The sequence below is a fragment of the Miscanthus floridulus genome, chromosome 17, assembly GCF_019320115.1.
Source record: "Miscanthus floridulus cultivar M001 chromosome 17, ASM1932011v1, whole genome shotgun sequence".
In the NCBI taxonomy this organism is placed as follows: Eukaryota; Viridiplantae; Streptophyta; class Magnoliopsida; order Poales; family Poaceae; genus Miscanthus; species Miscanthus floridulus.
Genome location: NC_089596.1, coordinates 67,207,130 through 67,222,329, shown reverse-complemented (window position 1 = coordinate 67,222,329; position 15,200 = coordinate 67,207,130). Strand labels below are relative to the sequence as shown.

At 49.7% G+C, this 15,200-nt stretch overlaps 1 protein-coding gene across 1 annotated transcript; it reads right to left on the bottom strand.

Moving 5' to 3' along the window:
* Positions 1–374: 374 nt before the first annotated feature.
* On the bottom strand, positions 375–14,405 carry LOC136515736 (filament-like plant protein 1). The gene is made up of 4 exons (XM_066509246.1): positions 14,157–14,405; positions 12,500–12,596; positions 12,127–12,421; positions 375–1,119 (listed from the first exon to the last, which is right to left on the bottom strand). Exons 1-4 carry the CDS (start codon positions 14,403–14,405, stop codon positions 375–377), a joined length of 1,386 nt encoding a protein of 461 aa, XP_066365343.1.
* Positions 14,406–15,200: the final 795 nt, after the last annotated feature.

The window sequence follows — 15,200 nt, the reverse complement described above, 5'->3', positions numbered from 1 at the left end:
AACCACTATCAATAACCTAATGACTTCCACTGGTCTTGTAGTTCACCTACATACACAAGAGATTAAGCTTGTTGTTTAGGGACCCAAACTTGATGAGGGCCCTTGACTTTCTCAACTAGTGACTTAGCAACCCAAATTTGCTTAGGCCTATTCATGTTGGGTGGACCTAAGAACATGACTTTCATCTTTCCACTAGAATCCTTTCCAAGCATGTACTGAGCACTAAAAGCAAAGGGTCTAGCATGCTTGGGCAAGGGTTGTGGTGGTGGAGTTTCACACTCATGAGCAAAGTGACCTTCTTGTCCACACTTAAAGCACCTTTTTGGCTTAGGCTTTGACTTGTATTGTTGTTGATGTTGAGCTTGAGCTTTCTTCTATTGATTTGCTAAGAATCCAATACCACTTCTATCCATCTTCATCACAGTGTTCATTATTAGCTCACTTTGAAGGTATTGGCCACTTGTGAACTTTCTCAAACCGGTCTTGAGATGTTCCTTCTCCAACTTTAGTCTCTTGTTCTCTTCTCTAAGTTCATCATGAGTTGATAGCTTCTCAAGATCCTTCTCCAACTTGAGCCTCTTGTTTTCTTCTCTAAGCATCTCATTCTCAAGAGCCATATTATGATCATTGTCAAGGTTCTCTATCACAATTGTGTTGGTGGTTGATAACTTTTCAAGATCCTTCTTGAGCTTTTCATTCTCATTCTTGAGCTTGACATAGTCATCAAAGTTGTCAGACTCAACCACTTTTTTGCCTTTGCTACTAGAACTTTGCTCAATGCTCTCAATAATTAAGTCATCACATGATGTGGCTATATCAATCTTAACAACATTGTTAGTAGCATCATGTGGCTTAGTGGATAAAAACTCATGAGAAAAAACAAGATTATCATAATTAATCTTGAGATTAGTGTACTCTTCATTTAGCAAATTGTAACTAGTGATGAGCTCATTGTGTATCCCCTCAAGTTTATCATGTTTTTCTCTAAGCTCCTTGAGCTTGCATGACACAATTTTATTTTCTTCTCTAAGCTCACCACTAGCTTTTTTGGCTATGTCATACTTTGCTATGAGTGAATCATTCTCAAGTTCTAGCTTCTCATTTTTAGCTCTTGTCTTTCTAATGATTTTAGTGTATTGGTTTAGCAATTTGACAAGATCATCATAAGAAGGTGATTCAAATTATTCATCACTATCACTATCATTCTCATCACCACTAGCATTGTTATCACCACTACTATCATCATCACTTTGTACCTTTCGTTCACCCTTGACCATGAGGCATAGGTGTGTAGAGGATGATGGCGGTGGTGGCGGTGGAGATAGTGAAGAACCAATCACAAGAGCAGCCACCTTCTCCTTCTCCTTGTCACTTTCATCATTGGATGAGCCACTTGATGATTCAATGTCTGTGAGCCATTCACCAACAATGTAAGCCTTGCCATTCTTCTTGTGATACTCCTTCTTGCCATCCTTCTTTTTGTATGGCTTGTTCTTCTTCTTGTCTTCATCATCATCACTTGAGTCATTTTTCTTGCCCTTGTGCTTCTTCTTGAACTTGTCTTTCTTGGGTTTGGGGCATTGATGAGCTAGATGGTCAAGATCTCCATAATTATAGCAATCCATTTTATAGATGGGCTTCCTTCTACTACTAGTGAAGAATTTCTTCTTTTTGCCATCAAACTTGACACCATTCTACTACGCGTGAATACCATAAGTGCCCAATCAAACACCATTACCATGACCTAACTTATAACGTCTCTACAAAACACACGTTAGTCTCAGTAATCTTGTGTAGTCATTAATCACTGAAACCTAATTAGAGGCCTAGATGCTTTCAGATGCATATAGTGGGTTATCTGAAGACAAAATCTAGCCAAGATGGAGGGATTGGAGCATCACTCAATGCCACACAAAAATCATTAGCGACATTGGATTGATCATGTGCAATTTACTCATTATTGTATTGCCTTGTACTTGTACTTATTTTGACTCCAGTTGATGTTTCCTAGAAAGACAATAAAATCCATGTGTCATAGATTCAGATAAGAAGTTGAAACTACTAGTATGAAAATTATTTATTCGAAACTACTAGCGTTCGGACGTCCGTACGCCCACGGCTACAATCCATTTTTCCGTGTCCGCGCATGGGCGCACGCCGGCTGAGCATTGCTTGCCTACACCTACGTCTAGCGGCCAAGCCGGGGCCCACGCCACCGAACGTTGGCCACGCCATGCGCCCGCAGCGACCGCTCGCGTCCCCTCTAGCTTCCCACGTGTATTCCATGTGGAACACCCGATCTGCTTTTGAAACATTTGGATGCAACACTTGCAACATAAAAAAAGACAGTTGAAACACTAGAAACATACATATGAAACATTTGCAAAAACACTTTAAAAACACTTGAAAACCATTGCAAACATACAAAATATCCAGATAAAACACTTGCAATATATGTGTAAAAACATATGCAACGTCTAAATAAACACACTTGCAACATACGTCTGAAAAATAGATGAAACATTGGAGACAGACTCTTGCAACATATATGTACAACCATTGCAATATATGCAACATCCAATCTACTTTTGCAACATCCGTATGAAACGCTTGCAACATATCTCTAAAATATCTAAAACATTTAAAATGTGAGCTTGCAACATGCATCATATCCCAGTGCGACCTCCTCGACTGTCTACATCGGGGCACCATAGTCGTAGCAGCAGGCGAGGCCTGAGGGCTTCCGCGCCAAGTCCTGACGCTTTTCCTTGTGCTGGTGGTGTCTGTCGGTGTTGCCGGGCCGGGCGAGTGGCAGAGCAGGCGCAGCGGGCGTGGGCGGTGGAGCAGCAGCAAGAGCAGTGGGGCTGGTGTGCGGAGCAGTGGTAGGAGCAACGGGGTGGACGGCGGAGGAGCAGGAGCAGCGCGGGGCGATTGGCAGGTGCAACGGAAGAGGGCACGGGCGGCAGAGAAGCAGGAGTAGCGTGAGCGGAAGCGGGCAGATGCAAGATTTATTGGGCTGCGAGATTTATTGGGCCGGCTGGTCCGTGTGCGACGTCCCGACGGGATGGACGTCCACGTCCTATCACTTCCACTATTTGTTTGATTCCATTTATTTTTCCTAGAATATCCTCAGCTTGATATCCTCGTCATCTCACTGTCACCGGCCGGTCACATCTAATCACCTTAACTTTTTAAGAGGCTTCCTTACATGAAAAAAAGAGAGTAAATCTCATTTTTCGATGAGCTGAACCAATCTCAAGTGATCACGGCCCAGAAATCATGAACCAAATAGCACGTTTGCGAGCAGCTTCTTCGAAAGGGAAGTTTGAAACGAATTGCCAAAAGGAACAAAGTATCACCGTACTAAGCTGCAACCTCTGTAGTGCCAAACAGAAAGTAACCTGGCATAATCGACATAATAAAGTTGCCGGCAACCAAATGTCACAACACTTAGGCCTAGATTCTCCTCCTAAAATTTAGTCCCTATCCTATCGGATATTTGACACATGCACAGAGTATTAAAAATAAATAATTGCACAGATTGCGACTAATTTACGACACAAATTTTTTAAGCCTAATTAGTCCATGATTTGACAATGTTGTGCTACAGTAAGCTTCAGTAACATGTGCTAATGAGGGATTAATCAGGCTTAATAAATTCGTCTTGCGAAGTATTGAGGACTTCTATAACTTATTTTATTATTACTATCCGAACACGCCCATATGACACCCGATGTGACCCCCCTAAACTTTAGCACCTAGATTTAAACACCACCCTAACTACACTGCCTCTTAACAAAGGTACTCCCTATTTCTAGAAAAAGAATGCAACTACGGGTTGTGTGCCAGTAAAAGTGCTTCACATTTGACAAAAATTCTAGTGAATGTCATTCACATTTTATCGGGTTCATAAACCTAGGGTCCCCGATGGGCCCGCTTCTCAGCAAAAACTCGGCCTAGCAGACGGCATTACAACGACACATGACTCCTGGGCCGGCCCAGATACCTAACGATAGGCCAGAAGAGCGATCTAGTCTCTGACCAAAAGACCTAGCCAAGGAGGGAATGACACTCGCTTCTGACCCGCTTTTTCCGATCGCAAGGCCTGGCCAAGGAGAGGACGACGCTCGCTTCCGACCCTGACTTGCTTTTCCGACTGGGAACACACCGAACCTCTGCTTATAGCCCTTCTTCGATCGGCACGGTCGGAGCCGACTGGGATCGACCAACCGGGGACGCCCGCTCGGTAAGGACCCAAGAAACAGGCGGAGCAGATAAGGCAAGGCGCTCAAGTGAACTGCAATACCAAGGACCGTACCCTACACACCTATAGGATAGTGCTGCCAGGCCATGCTAGAAGGGTGCTTTGCAACCTTTTAGACATGTCAGAACACAATCAGTGTTGTGGGCATCGACAATTGTCATACAGTATGGTAGGCGTCGACATTTGCCATACCAGGAGAACACGATGGAGCCTGCCACATGCATCTGGGCGTCAACAGTATTGTGGGTGCCGATAAACTTTCTTGTACCCAACGGTGTGGGCAACAAGACTAGGAAACACACACTCTCTCTTTCTCTCTCTCCTAACTTGTAAGGCCATCCCCTTCATCTATAAAAAAGGATGCACTCTCTCCTAAAAGGAGGTTGATTTTGACTCTCTTTCTCTGCAAAGCTTTAGATATTCTGAGCACTCCAATAGCTTCACGGCTCTAGAACTCTAAAGCTACACAGAGCATACGTTCCAATACTTAGCACACGTAGGAGCTCCCATCACTCTTGGCCCTTTGGTCCAGAGCCTCACCGGACCTTTAACACCCCTGTTCTTACTCCCACTCGTTTGTAACCCCACAGCAAACTTCAAGCACCTGTGCTCAGGAATAAAGTCATAGACCAACTCAAATTGGACGTAGGGCACGTTGCCTAAACTAGTATAAACCATGTGTCATTGAGTGCTAGGCCACATCCGATCACAACATACGGCAAAACTACAAATATTTACTTGTCGATCACTTTTTTCACCGATAGTTGGCGCCATCCGTGGGGAGGACGCCATATGTTCATGTTTTTGGTCATCGGATGGCCCACCTTTCTGCCATCTTTGTCATGACGGGCTCAAGCGATACGATTCACTTCGGATCGCTGGAGTTTCCTATGCTCCAACCTATTGGGATGTAGGTTCCTCCTGTCTTTGAGCTATCCTAGACCTTCCTCTTTGGAAGCCTAGACTTCATCGCTGACCAGCGTGGTGTGCTTCGCCTCTGCAAGGAGGCACTTGTCCCGGCGCCCATCGGAGGAGGAGCGCCCTCCATCGGATCCGGGCCACCCGGTGACCTCAACAATGAGACACCTACGCTCCGCTCTGAGCCCACACAGGGCACAAACCCCACTATGAGTAACATACATTTTGTTCTTTACTCTCTATTTAATATTTTCTGCTGACTCTCCGAAGGGACTCCATTGTCCTTACCGCAACCGCCGTGCGATCGGGTCCCCTACGGCCTCACTCCCCCATAGATGCGTACGCGTGGGGGCTCTGAAAAATGCTGACACCGCCCCCTCTCACATCTAAATTCGTGGGGATGGCAGGCTATGCTCCTGCCTCTTTCCACAACCTCATGGATGACGAGGTTGAAAGTGACAGCTCTAGAGTGCGCTATGGCGGATGCTTCGGGACAGCCACCTATGATAGCGGAGTCTCTACAGACACACACCCATCCAGACCCTCTTGCGGAGGCCCTCGCGTGTGCACAGGAGCACGGTGAGGAGTTACGACAAAGGCGGCAGAGCCAGCCGCCACCTGCAACGGCGTACTCAGCGCAGCACGCTGCGCCACGCATGTGTAACCCGGCGAGTGGCACCCGGGGTCATGCCCGCTAGGTCCAGCGCAACATCATGGACAGAGGAAATGATCCCCCACAGTTCGCTCGAGCTGGCCAGAACATCACCATAGCGGTGATGCTTCTGCATGGCCTTCCCGAGCCTGATGACCCCCAAGAGCAAGCAATCCACCGGAACCTCCGGACGCTGGTGGAAATCATCGCCGTCCAACAGGCAGAGAGCTCCGTGTCATGACACCGACTCGTGGCCTCTCTCCCCACTAGGGGAATAGGGGTGCACTAGTCAAACTGCTCCATCTGCTCATTACTACAGTTGCTGGGTGTGGAACAAGAGGCCACAGCTGCACCACGGCCAGACCCAGCGCCCGCTCCACACAGACCACCTATGTGTGAATGGCATGGGCTGAACCAAGACGGTCGCAGCATCATCAACAATCGGTGTCAAGCCCGGCGTCATGATGACGTCCATCATGGGGCGGTGAGAGCAGGCAGCATGGGCCTCGGCCGAACCATCGAGGGGAATAGGGAAACACACCCTAGGCATGGTCGCCGACTAGACGACCAGAGTCCTAGCCCAGACGGCCTAGGACCATGGGCCTTTGGCCGTCGCATCTAGAAAGCGTCGTTCCCACAGCGCCTTCGAGCACCTACCAACATCGCCAAATACACCGGCGAAACGAATCTCGGTATATGGCTCAAAGACTTTTGGCTCGCCTACCGAGATGGAGGGGTGGATGATGACCACTTCATCATTCAATACCTCACCATCTACATGGGGGAGCATGTTCGAGCATGGCTCGAATTCCTCCCACCTGATAGAATCAGCGACTGGGCAGATCTCAAGAGGATCTTCATCAGGAATTTCCAGGGGATGTATGTCCGTCCTAGGAATTACTGGGACCTCTAGAGCTACCAACAGGAGCCCAATGAGTCCCTATGGGATTACATCCATAGGTTCTCAAAATGATACAACTCCCTTCCTAATGTCGTCGATGCGGACATCATCAGCGCGTTCCACTCCAAGACAACCTATGAGTCCTTGATCCACAAGCTCGGCTGTCTGAATCCCTGTACCACCTGTGACCTACTCGATGTCGCCATGAACCACACCTCCGACGAGGAGGCGGTCAGAGAGGTCTTTAGTGGAGGCTAGGATAAGGGCAAGGCCAAGCATGAGGACCAAGATGAGGGCCCCTACACGCAAAGGGGCAAAAAGAACAAGAAGAATCGGCACCGACCGGCCAACTCTGCTTTGGTTGCCATGGCCAATCATGCGAGCAAGCAGCCCTAGTAGGGCTAGCCCAACCACTTCAACAAGCTCATGGAGAGCCCATGCACCAACCATGCCTACCCCGTCAAGCACCTCTACAAGGACTGCGAACTCCTCAAGCACTTTCTGTGATAGGCTGGCGGACCGAAAGAGGGAAAAGGCAAGGAGGCAGCGGCCAAGAAGGGAGGAGTGATGGGCAAGGATGGGGACAGCTTTGTTGATCCTGAGGAATACCTCATGGTCTTCGGGGGATCCGATGCCATCTACTCTTAGTGCCAGCACAAAGTGCGCTACAAAGAGGCATGTATCGCTGAAATGGCCATCCCCTCTGTCCTTAGCTAGTTAGAATCTCTGATCACTTTTGATTAGAGGGACCATCCTTCCCACATTGCTAGACCAGGTCGCTACCTGCTCGTCGTCGACCCCATTATCTGCAAAAAGCGCCTCACCAAGGTGCTGATGGATGGAGGCAGCGGCCTCAACATTCTCTATGTTGACACCCTCGATGCCATGCGCATCCCCTAGTCGGAGCTCCACACAGTGAGCTCTCCCTTCCACGGCATGATCCTAGGGACACAGGCATACCCGCTAGGGTAGATCGACCTGCCCGTCATGTTTGGCGACCGAGCCAACTTCCGCTTGGAGGTCCTCACCTTCGAGGTGGTGGACTTCCTAGGGTCCTACCATGCCATCTTGTGGTGGCCATGCTATGCCAAGTTCATGGCGATCCCCAACTACACCTACCTCAAGTTGAAGATGCTGGGACCAAACGGCGTCATCACTGTGGGTAGCACCATTTTGCATGCCTGCATGTGCGACCGTGAGCATTACGAGCTTGCCACTACCATCATCAACTCAGCCGAGCTCCCTTAGCTCAAAAATTCATCGACTCCAGTAGTCCTAGTCTGCAACAAGCAACCTCCTCGACTGCCTTCCGCCCAATCGAGGAAACTAAGATAGTGGGGATCGACCCCACCAACCCAACCAAGATGGTGCGGATCAGGGCCAAACTCCTGGCCAAATAGGAATGTGAGCTCACCGAATTTCTATGCGCCAATCACAATGTCTTTGCATGGAAACCTTCTGACATGCCGGGCATACTGCGGGAAGTCACCGAGCATGCATTACACATCGTCCCAAGCTCAAAGCCTACCAAGCAATGTCTATGTTGCTTTGATGATGAGAGGCATAGGGCCATAGGAAAGGAGTCCTGGCAGTTGGGTTCATCAAGGAGGTATACCACTTCGACTAGCTTGCCAATCCTATTCTCATTAAAAAGAATACCGAGAAATGGAGAATGTGCGTTGATTATACTGGCCTCAACAAGGCATGTCTGAATGACCATTTTCCTTTAACACGCATAGACCAGATAGTCGACTCCACCTCAGGATGCAAAATTCTCTCCTTTCTGGATGCCTACTTAGGCTACCACTAGATCACGATGAAAGAGTCTGACTAGCTCGCAACTTCATTCATCACCTCGTATGGTTCATACTGCTAAAAAACTATGCCTTTTGTCTGAAGAACGCTGGTGCCACCTATCAATGGTGCATGCAGCAATGCTTCATCGACCAAATTGACCCACTCGACCAGCCTAACCAAGTCGAGCGGCCAAAATCAATAATCACCATCTATGTTGATGACATAGTGGTCAAAATGGCTCAAGCTTGCGACTCGATCGCGAACTTGGATGCAACGTTCATGAACCTCCGAAGGTTCAACATCAAATTGAATCCCAAAAAATGTGTTTTTGGGGTTCCAAAGGGGAAGCTGCTTGGATACATCATGTCCGAACACGGTATCGAGGCCAACCCTAAAAAATCATGGCCATCTCCGACATGGGCCCTATACACAACGTCAAGGGAGTACAAAAGCTCACTGTCTATTTGGCCGCCCTGAGTCAGTTCATCTCCTGGCTAGGCAAGTGAGGGACCTCTCTACAAGCTTCTCAAAAAGACAGATGCATTCGTTTGGACTGAGGAAGCACAATAGTCTTTGGAAAGCCTCAAAATGTCACTGACGTCGGCCCCAATCCTCGTTGCTTCATGTGGTGAGCACCATCCTAGTCGTCGAAAGGGAGGAACCAGGACACCACCTGAAGGTCCAGTGACCCGTATACTTCATCGGTGAGGTACTCACCAATGCCAAGGTTTGGTACCCCTAGGTGTAGAAACTTCTATACACCGTGCTGATAGTGACCTGGAAGCTCCTACACTACTTCACCAACAACGAAGTCATGGTCGTCACTTCATTCCTGCTAGGAGACATCGTCCACAACCACGACGCCGCGGGATGCATCTCCAAGTGGGCACTCGAACTAATGGTCCACGACATTAGGTACATCCCCCACACTGCTATAAAGTCTTAGGCTCTCGTGGACTTTGTCGCCGAATGGATAGAGGTCTAGCTCCCGACCCCAGATGTCTCCCACAAGTATTGGACGATGTACTTCGATGGGTTGGTGATGGCATCTGGCTCGAGGGCTAGAGTGGTTTGGATCTCCCCAGATGGGAGCAGGCTCCCCTACATGATTCATCTCTACCTTTCGGCCTCAAACAATGCCATGGAATACGAGGCCCTCATCAATGGACTACGCATCGCCATTGAGCTCAGCGCTATGTGGCTATACATCCGCAATGACTCAGAGTTGGCCGTCGACCAGGTCATGAAGGAGTCCTCTTGCAAAAGCCCCCTAATGGCAGCATACTATTAGGAGGTGCGCAAGCTCAAGGACAAATTTCTGAGGATTGAGCTACATCATGTCCCCCAAAAGGACAATGATGCCGTCGATTTTCTCACAAAATTGGTTGTTATGCGGGTTCCGTCTTCGAATCAGGTCTTCATCAACGACCTTCGCGAGCCGTCTGCCCACATCCTAGAAGGTCTGATTTAGACACACTCCGGCACCAACCTGGCACCCAGGGGCTCCAACCTTAGTGCCTCCATGCCGACGTCGCCCACCAATGTCACCGTGGTGGCACTCGATCAAACTGACTGGAGAACACCACTACTTGCCTACCTCCTTGAGGAGATACTCCCACCAGAAAGGACTGAAGCGCGATGAATTGCTTGATGCGCTAAGACATTCGTTGCATTCGGTAGCAAACTTTACAAGCGAAGTCCATTAGGAGTACTCATGAAGTGCGTCCCTACCGACCGAGGGAAACAGCTCCTCCATGAGGTCCATGCCAAAATCTATGGACATCACATGGCCCCATGGTAACTGGTCAGAAAAGCCTTTCGACAAGGTTTTTATTGGCCCACTATGCTATGAGAGGCAGAGGAGGTCGTCCGCAGGTGTAAGGGATGCTAGATCTACGCTCGACAAACTCATTTGCTAGCACAGGAGCTTCAAACTATCCCCATCACCTAGCCATTTGTGGTCTGGGGCCTTGACATGGTTAGACCCCTCAAAAAGGGCTAGGGTGGCTTCACTCACCTACTCGTAGCAGTGGACAAATTCACCAAATGGATAGAGGTGAAGCCCATCATCAACATTCACTCAGAAGAGGTGATCAAGTTCTTCCATGACATCATCTACTGTTTTGGTGTTCCTAACTGTATCATCATTAACCATAGAACTAACTTCATCGAGAAGAAGTTCCTAGACTTCTGTGATGGATATGGCATCAGGATCGACTGGGTCTCGGTCGGACATCCACGTACTAACAGTCAGGTCGAGCGGGCCAATGGCATGATCCTCTAAGGACTCAAGCCACACATCTTCAACCAACTCAATAAGTATATCAGGCGATGGGTTGTAGAGATCCTAGTGATCCTCTAGAGCCTAAGAATGACCCCAAACTGATCCACAGGATTCACACCTTTCTTCCTAACCTATGGAGCTAAAGCAGTGTTGCCCTTCGACCACAACGCCCCAAGAGTGAAGGCATTCGACCAGGACCAAGCCACGGAGGCTCAGCAGGACATGATAGACCTACTCGAGGAGGCTCGTGAGATGACCATCTTCTGCTCTGCTCGCTACCAGCAAACTCTCTACAGGTACCATGAAAGAAAAATCAGAGGGAGGATCCTCGAGGTCAGAGACCTCATGCTCTGAAGAACCCAATCAACCAAAGAGAAACATAAACTCTCTCCACCATGGGAAAGATCCTATATGGTGATCGAGATGATCCGACCAGGCACCTACTGACTGAAGGACGACAATGGCAATGTTCTCACTAACATATGGAACATCGAACTGTTTGTCATTTCTTCCCCTAAAACTCGGTCTTACCGCTTTTTTCATTCAACGTTTGCTCCTACAAGCACCCCAGCTCAAACACTCTTGGCCTAGGTTGCTCGAGGGCTCCACAAGGGTGCGATACCACCCCTCTTTTTTACTATCATATAGTAATACTTTTCACCCAAACAAAAGGGTAGTCCATTCATTTATTTACCCTACGTAACTTATGTTTTAAACTCCTGACCGATCACACCCTGCCATGACCTATGGTTATGAGCAGCTGAGCCATGCGGGCCATGCCCGAGTTCTTAAGGTTGTAGCCTATGGGTCAAACGGGCAGGTGCGAAAAAGAAAGGATAAAAAACAAAGCTATGCTAGGGTGAAAACAACGACGGATGGGACAAGCTTCCCCTTACGAGTGATTCCATCACAAAAATGAAACTGAAGTATTCATGAATACAAAAAATTGTCCACATGAGGGCTCCCCCACAAACTTATCCTTTACATATACTAACTGTTTCTACTCTAAATTCTATTATGGCTGCCCGGTGGCATCGGCTGATGGCTCGGTCGACGAGGATAAGGGCTGCTCACCTTCCGATGGGACGACATTTGGCTCGGTCAGAGGTGGGACGACACTAGCTCCTGACTCAGTCTCCACTCTATCCGTAGGCTAGAAGACATCATCTTGATGCACGCCTTCAGCCACGTTCACATGGCGAGACTCCAACACCCACTACGTGAAGACTTGCTCGGTAACCATCTGTGCGTATGGTACCAAGCTCTCCCCAAGCGCAAGGATGGCATCCACGCTCTAGCCATCGGCGTACCCTCTATAGATGGTGGGGAAGTCCAAATCCGGGTGGTCCATCGCCAATAAGGTCAGCACCCCTGATGTCCCATAGAACATGCCGTCGGAGATAAGCGCCTGAACTTCATTTGAGACCTCTGCCAGCTGGACGGCGGGCATGCTGGTGCTCGGCGCTGACTCGAACACCTCAGAAACAACCACCTCGAGAGCACATCGCTCTTCAAGGGACTTGGCTAGCACCTCCATGCTCCGACCGATCACCGCCTTGGTTGTCTCCAGCTCCTGCTCCAGAGAACTAATTTTTATGCCCAATTCTAGAAAAAGGATGACAAGTTCATAAGCAAAGGAAAGGAAAAACCAAGGCATCAACCAAAGGCGGAATAGGTACATACCAAGGCAGGTGTTTTCAAGGATGGAGAGTCCTTCCTCCTGCCGGGTCACCTTCTCAAGTAGTCGAGCATTCAACTCCTCTGCCCCAAGTACCTGCCCCTGGAGTGCGAGCACTTCTTGATCAGCCTCCAACTAGGCCTTCCACTATGTCTCTAGAGCCTCCAAGGACTTCTAGAGCACCACCTTAGTCTCCGCTAGGTGGACCTTCACTGCGTCAAGTCCTTGCTCAGCAGTAGTCGCCCATTCTGCCATGAGCAATTTCGCCGCCCATGGTCCTATCGCCTTGGCCACCTAGTCTTGGGACTCGCGGTAGGTGGATTCTAGCTGGCACTCAAGCTCATTGACCCACCATGACATCATGGCTTCTTGCTCCACCCATCCATGTTCCTCCTAAAGGAAACAAGATTTGTGGATCGACGTTGCCTCTAACTCTTGTAAAACGAGAAAGCAAACATGCTGAAACAACCAATGAAAGACCAAGGAGTCAAGGACAAATGCTAAAAATGTAGAAAGCTTACCTCTGCAACGCATGGTAGATAAACTAAGACTGCCTAATGGACAAGCTCAACCCGCTCCAAGGCCTCCTAGAGCCTCGCCTTGGTTTGGGCGAGATCGGACTCCATTGATAGTCCTCTCTCCTCAAGCATGTGCCAGAGCCCCACCTCCTCCTCATCGCGAAGGATGAACCAAGCCTTCCTTAGGTCACTAGGGTAGGGCCACACCAGCTCATGGGTTACCCCTAGCCCATTCAAAGATCTAGCCGCCCCAATATCGTGTGATGACTGGACCATCGCCAACTCCTGCGATGGTGAGATGGCTGGTGGCTCCACCCTAGTGCCTGCCTCACTGGAGCAGGGGATCTCCACTATCTCAACTCCATGGCCAGTCGGTAGATGTTCTACCTCTAGCCTAGCCATGTCTCCTCCTGACCCCTCCAGCTCTAACCAGGAGGGCGAGCCGTGTGTTCCTCCACCGGGCGAGGTAGGGAGCCTGATTTCCCTCCTCTCTTCCATCGTGGCTGTTGGGGGGAGGGATCGCAAGGGTCACCTCTAACCCAACCTTCATCATCACCACGGGGATCGCCACCTTCACCGCCACCGCTACTGCCACCATACTCGTGACTGGTCGGGAGGGCACAACCCCTAGAAGGGATGGTCGCACCGCCGCCAATCTACTTTCCCTGTCACTCATCGTGACTCGCTATAGGCTGGGCCTCTACTCCTCCCACATGGGAGGCAGGGCGATGCCAAGTCCTATCAGTCCTTAGCCACTGTAAAAAAAGTATTGGTTAGTCGTGCTCAAAAAAGTCAACTATGAGATTAAAAAGGAACATAGACGCATACCTGGACGAAAGCGGCAGGGCCCTGAAGCCTCGACCCGCTAGCGACGAACCCACCAGATGAGGACCAATCATAGGTCGCGACCCACGCCCCCTCATATCAGCCAAGGGAGGAGTCGACCCGGTCGGTTCTCGATCATTCCACGAATGGCCGTGACTGCCGGCCCGTGGCGCACCCACCAGAGTAACTGATAGGGCATCTCCCCATTGTGGGTCATGGGCACGCACCGACCCCAAAGATATGGGGGTACGAGCACGCTATTCCGATCGGCCAGCATGCCCCTCCATGCTTAGAGCAGGGGGTGTGAAGCCAACGATACCTCCGAAGGGCGCGGTGACTGCACCCACTTTGCCTCTTGCACGATGGCAGCATCCAAGCTCACGGCACGCTTCCTTAACACGGTAACATCACCATGCCTATCTATATCCTGCCCACCATCGACGGATGTGACCGTAGGCTCATGGTTCTCCACTGAGGCCATGATGATGCCCCTATCTCCTTCATCCTTGGAGGTGCTCGCATCACCACCCATCTCCATGGGCTCCTCCAACTCAAGCTCTGCCTCCATGTCGCTCCTATTTTCACCCGCCTAGACCCGCCGACCGATCTCCTTCTCCTTCTCGAACCTTCTTTAGGCCATCTCAGCTCTCTTCTTCTTTTTGGCAATTGCTGCCTCTTTTAGAGTGGCTTGCCGAGCTGCACCCTTCAGCCCCCTCAGAAGATGCAGCCAAGACTTGTAACCCACGAGTCCCTACAAAATGGATGACTTGAAGTCAAAATACAGGAGAGCAAGAGGGAAAAGTACACAGAATAAGAACAAGGGAGCATACCAGATTGGATAGCTTTGCGGCATGAAGAGGTCTAGGCTTTCCTTCAAGGGACTCTTTGTCCCTCAGCTGCAGCACATGATTGAGTGACTTCGTCCTTTGCAGACTTCTCTGGTGACACGCGGTCGGGATCCATTGGGCTAGAGTAGGGCCACATTGGCCACCTCCTCTTCACCAATAGGGCGACTCAATGGCGGAAGAAGATGTGGAACACCTGCAGCCCATTGAGGTTGTGCTGCACTAGCTTCTGAAGCTCTGCCTCGATGACCTCCAGCTTGTTCTGCTGACTGGAGGGACCCCATGACTAGCTCTCTAGCCTTCTTCTGATGAACGGTGGGAATGGCACCTCCGCTGGGTTCCTAATGTAGAACCACTCTCCATGCCACCCCCGATTAGAGTCGTAGGGGGAGTACATGGGGTAGGAGCCCGACGGCCTTGGCTTCTTCTGCAAGGTGAAGCCCCCAACTAGCGTGGTTCTAGGTGGCTTCCCCTCCAACAAGGCTCACCCGGTAAAGATCCACCGGAAGAGGTCCATG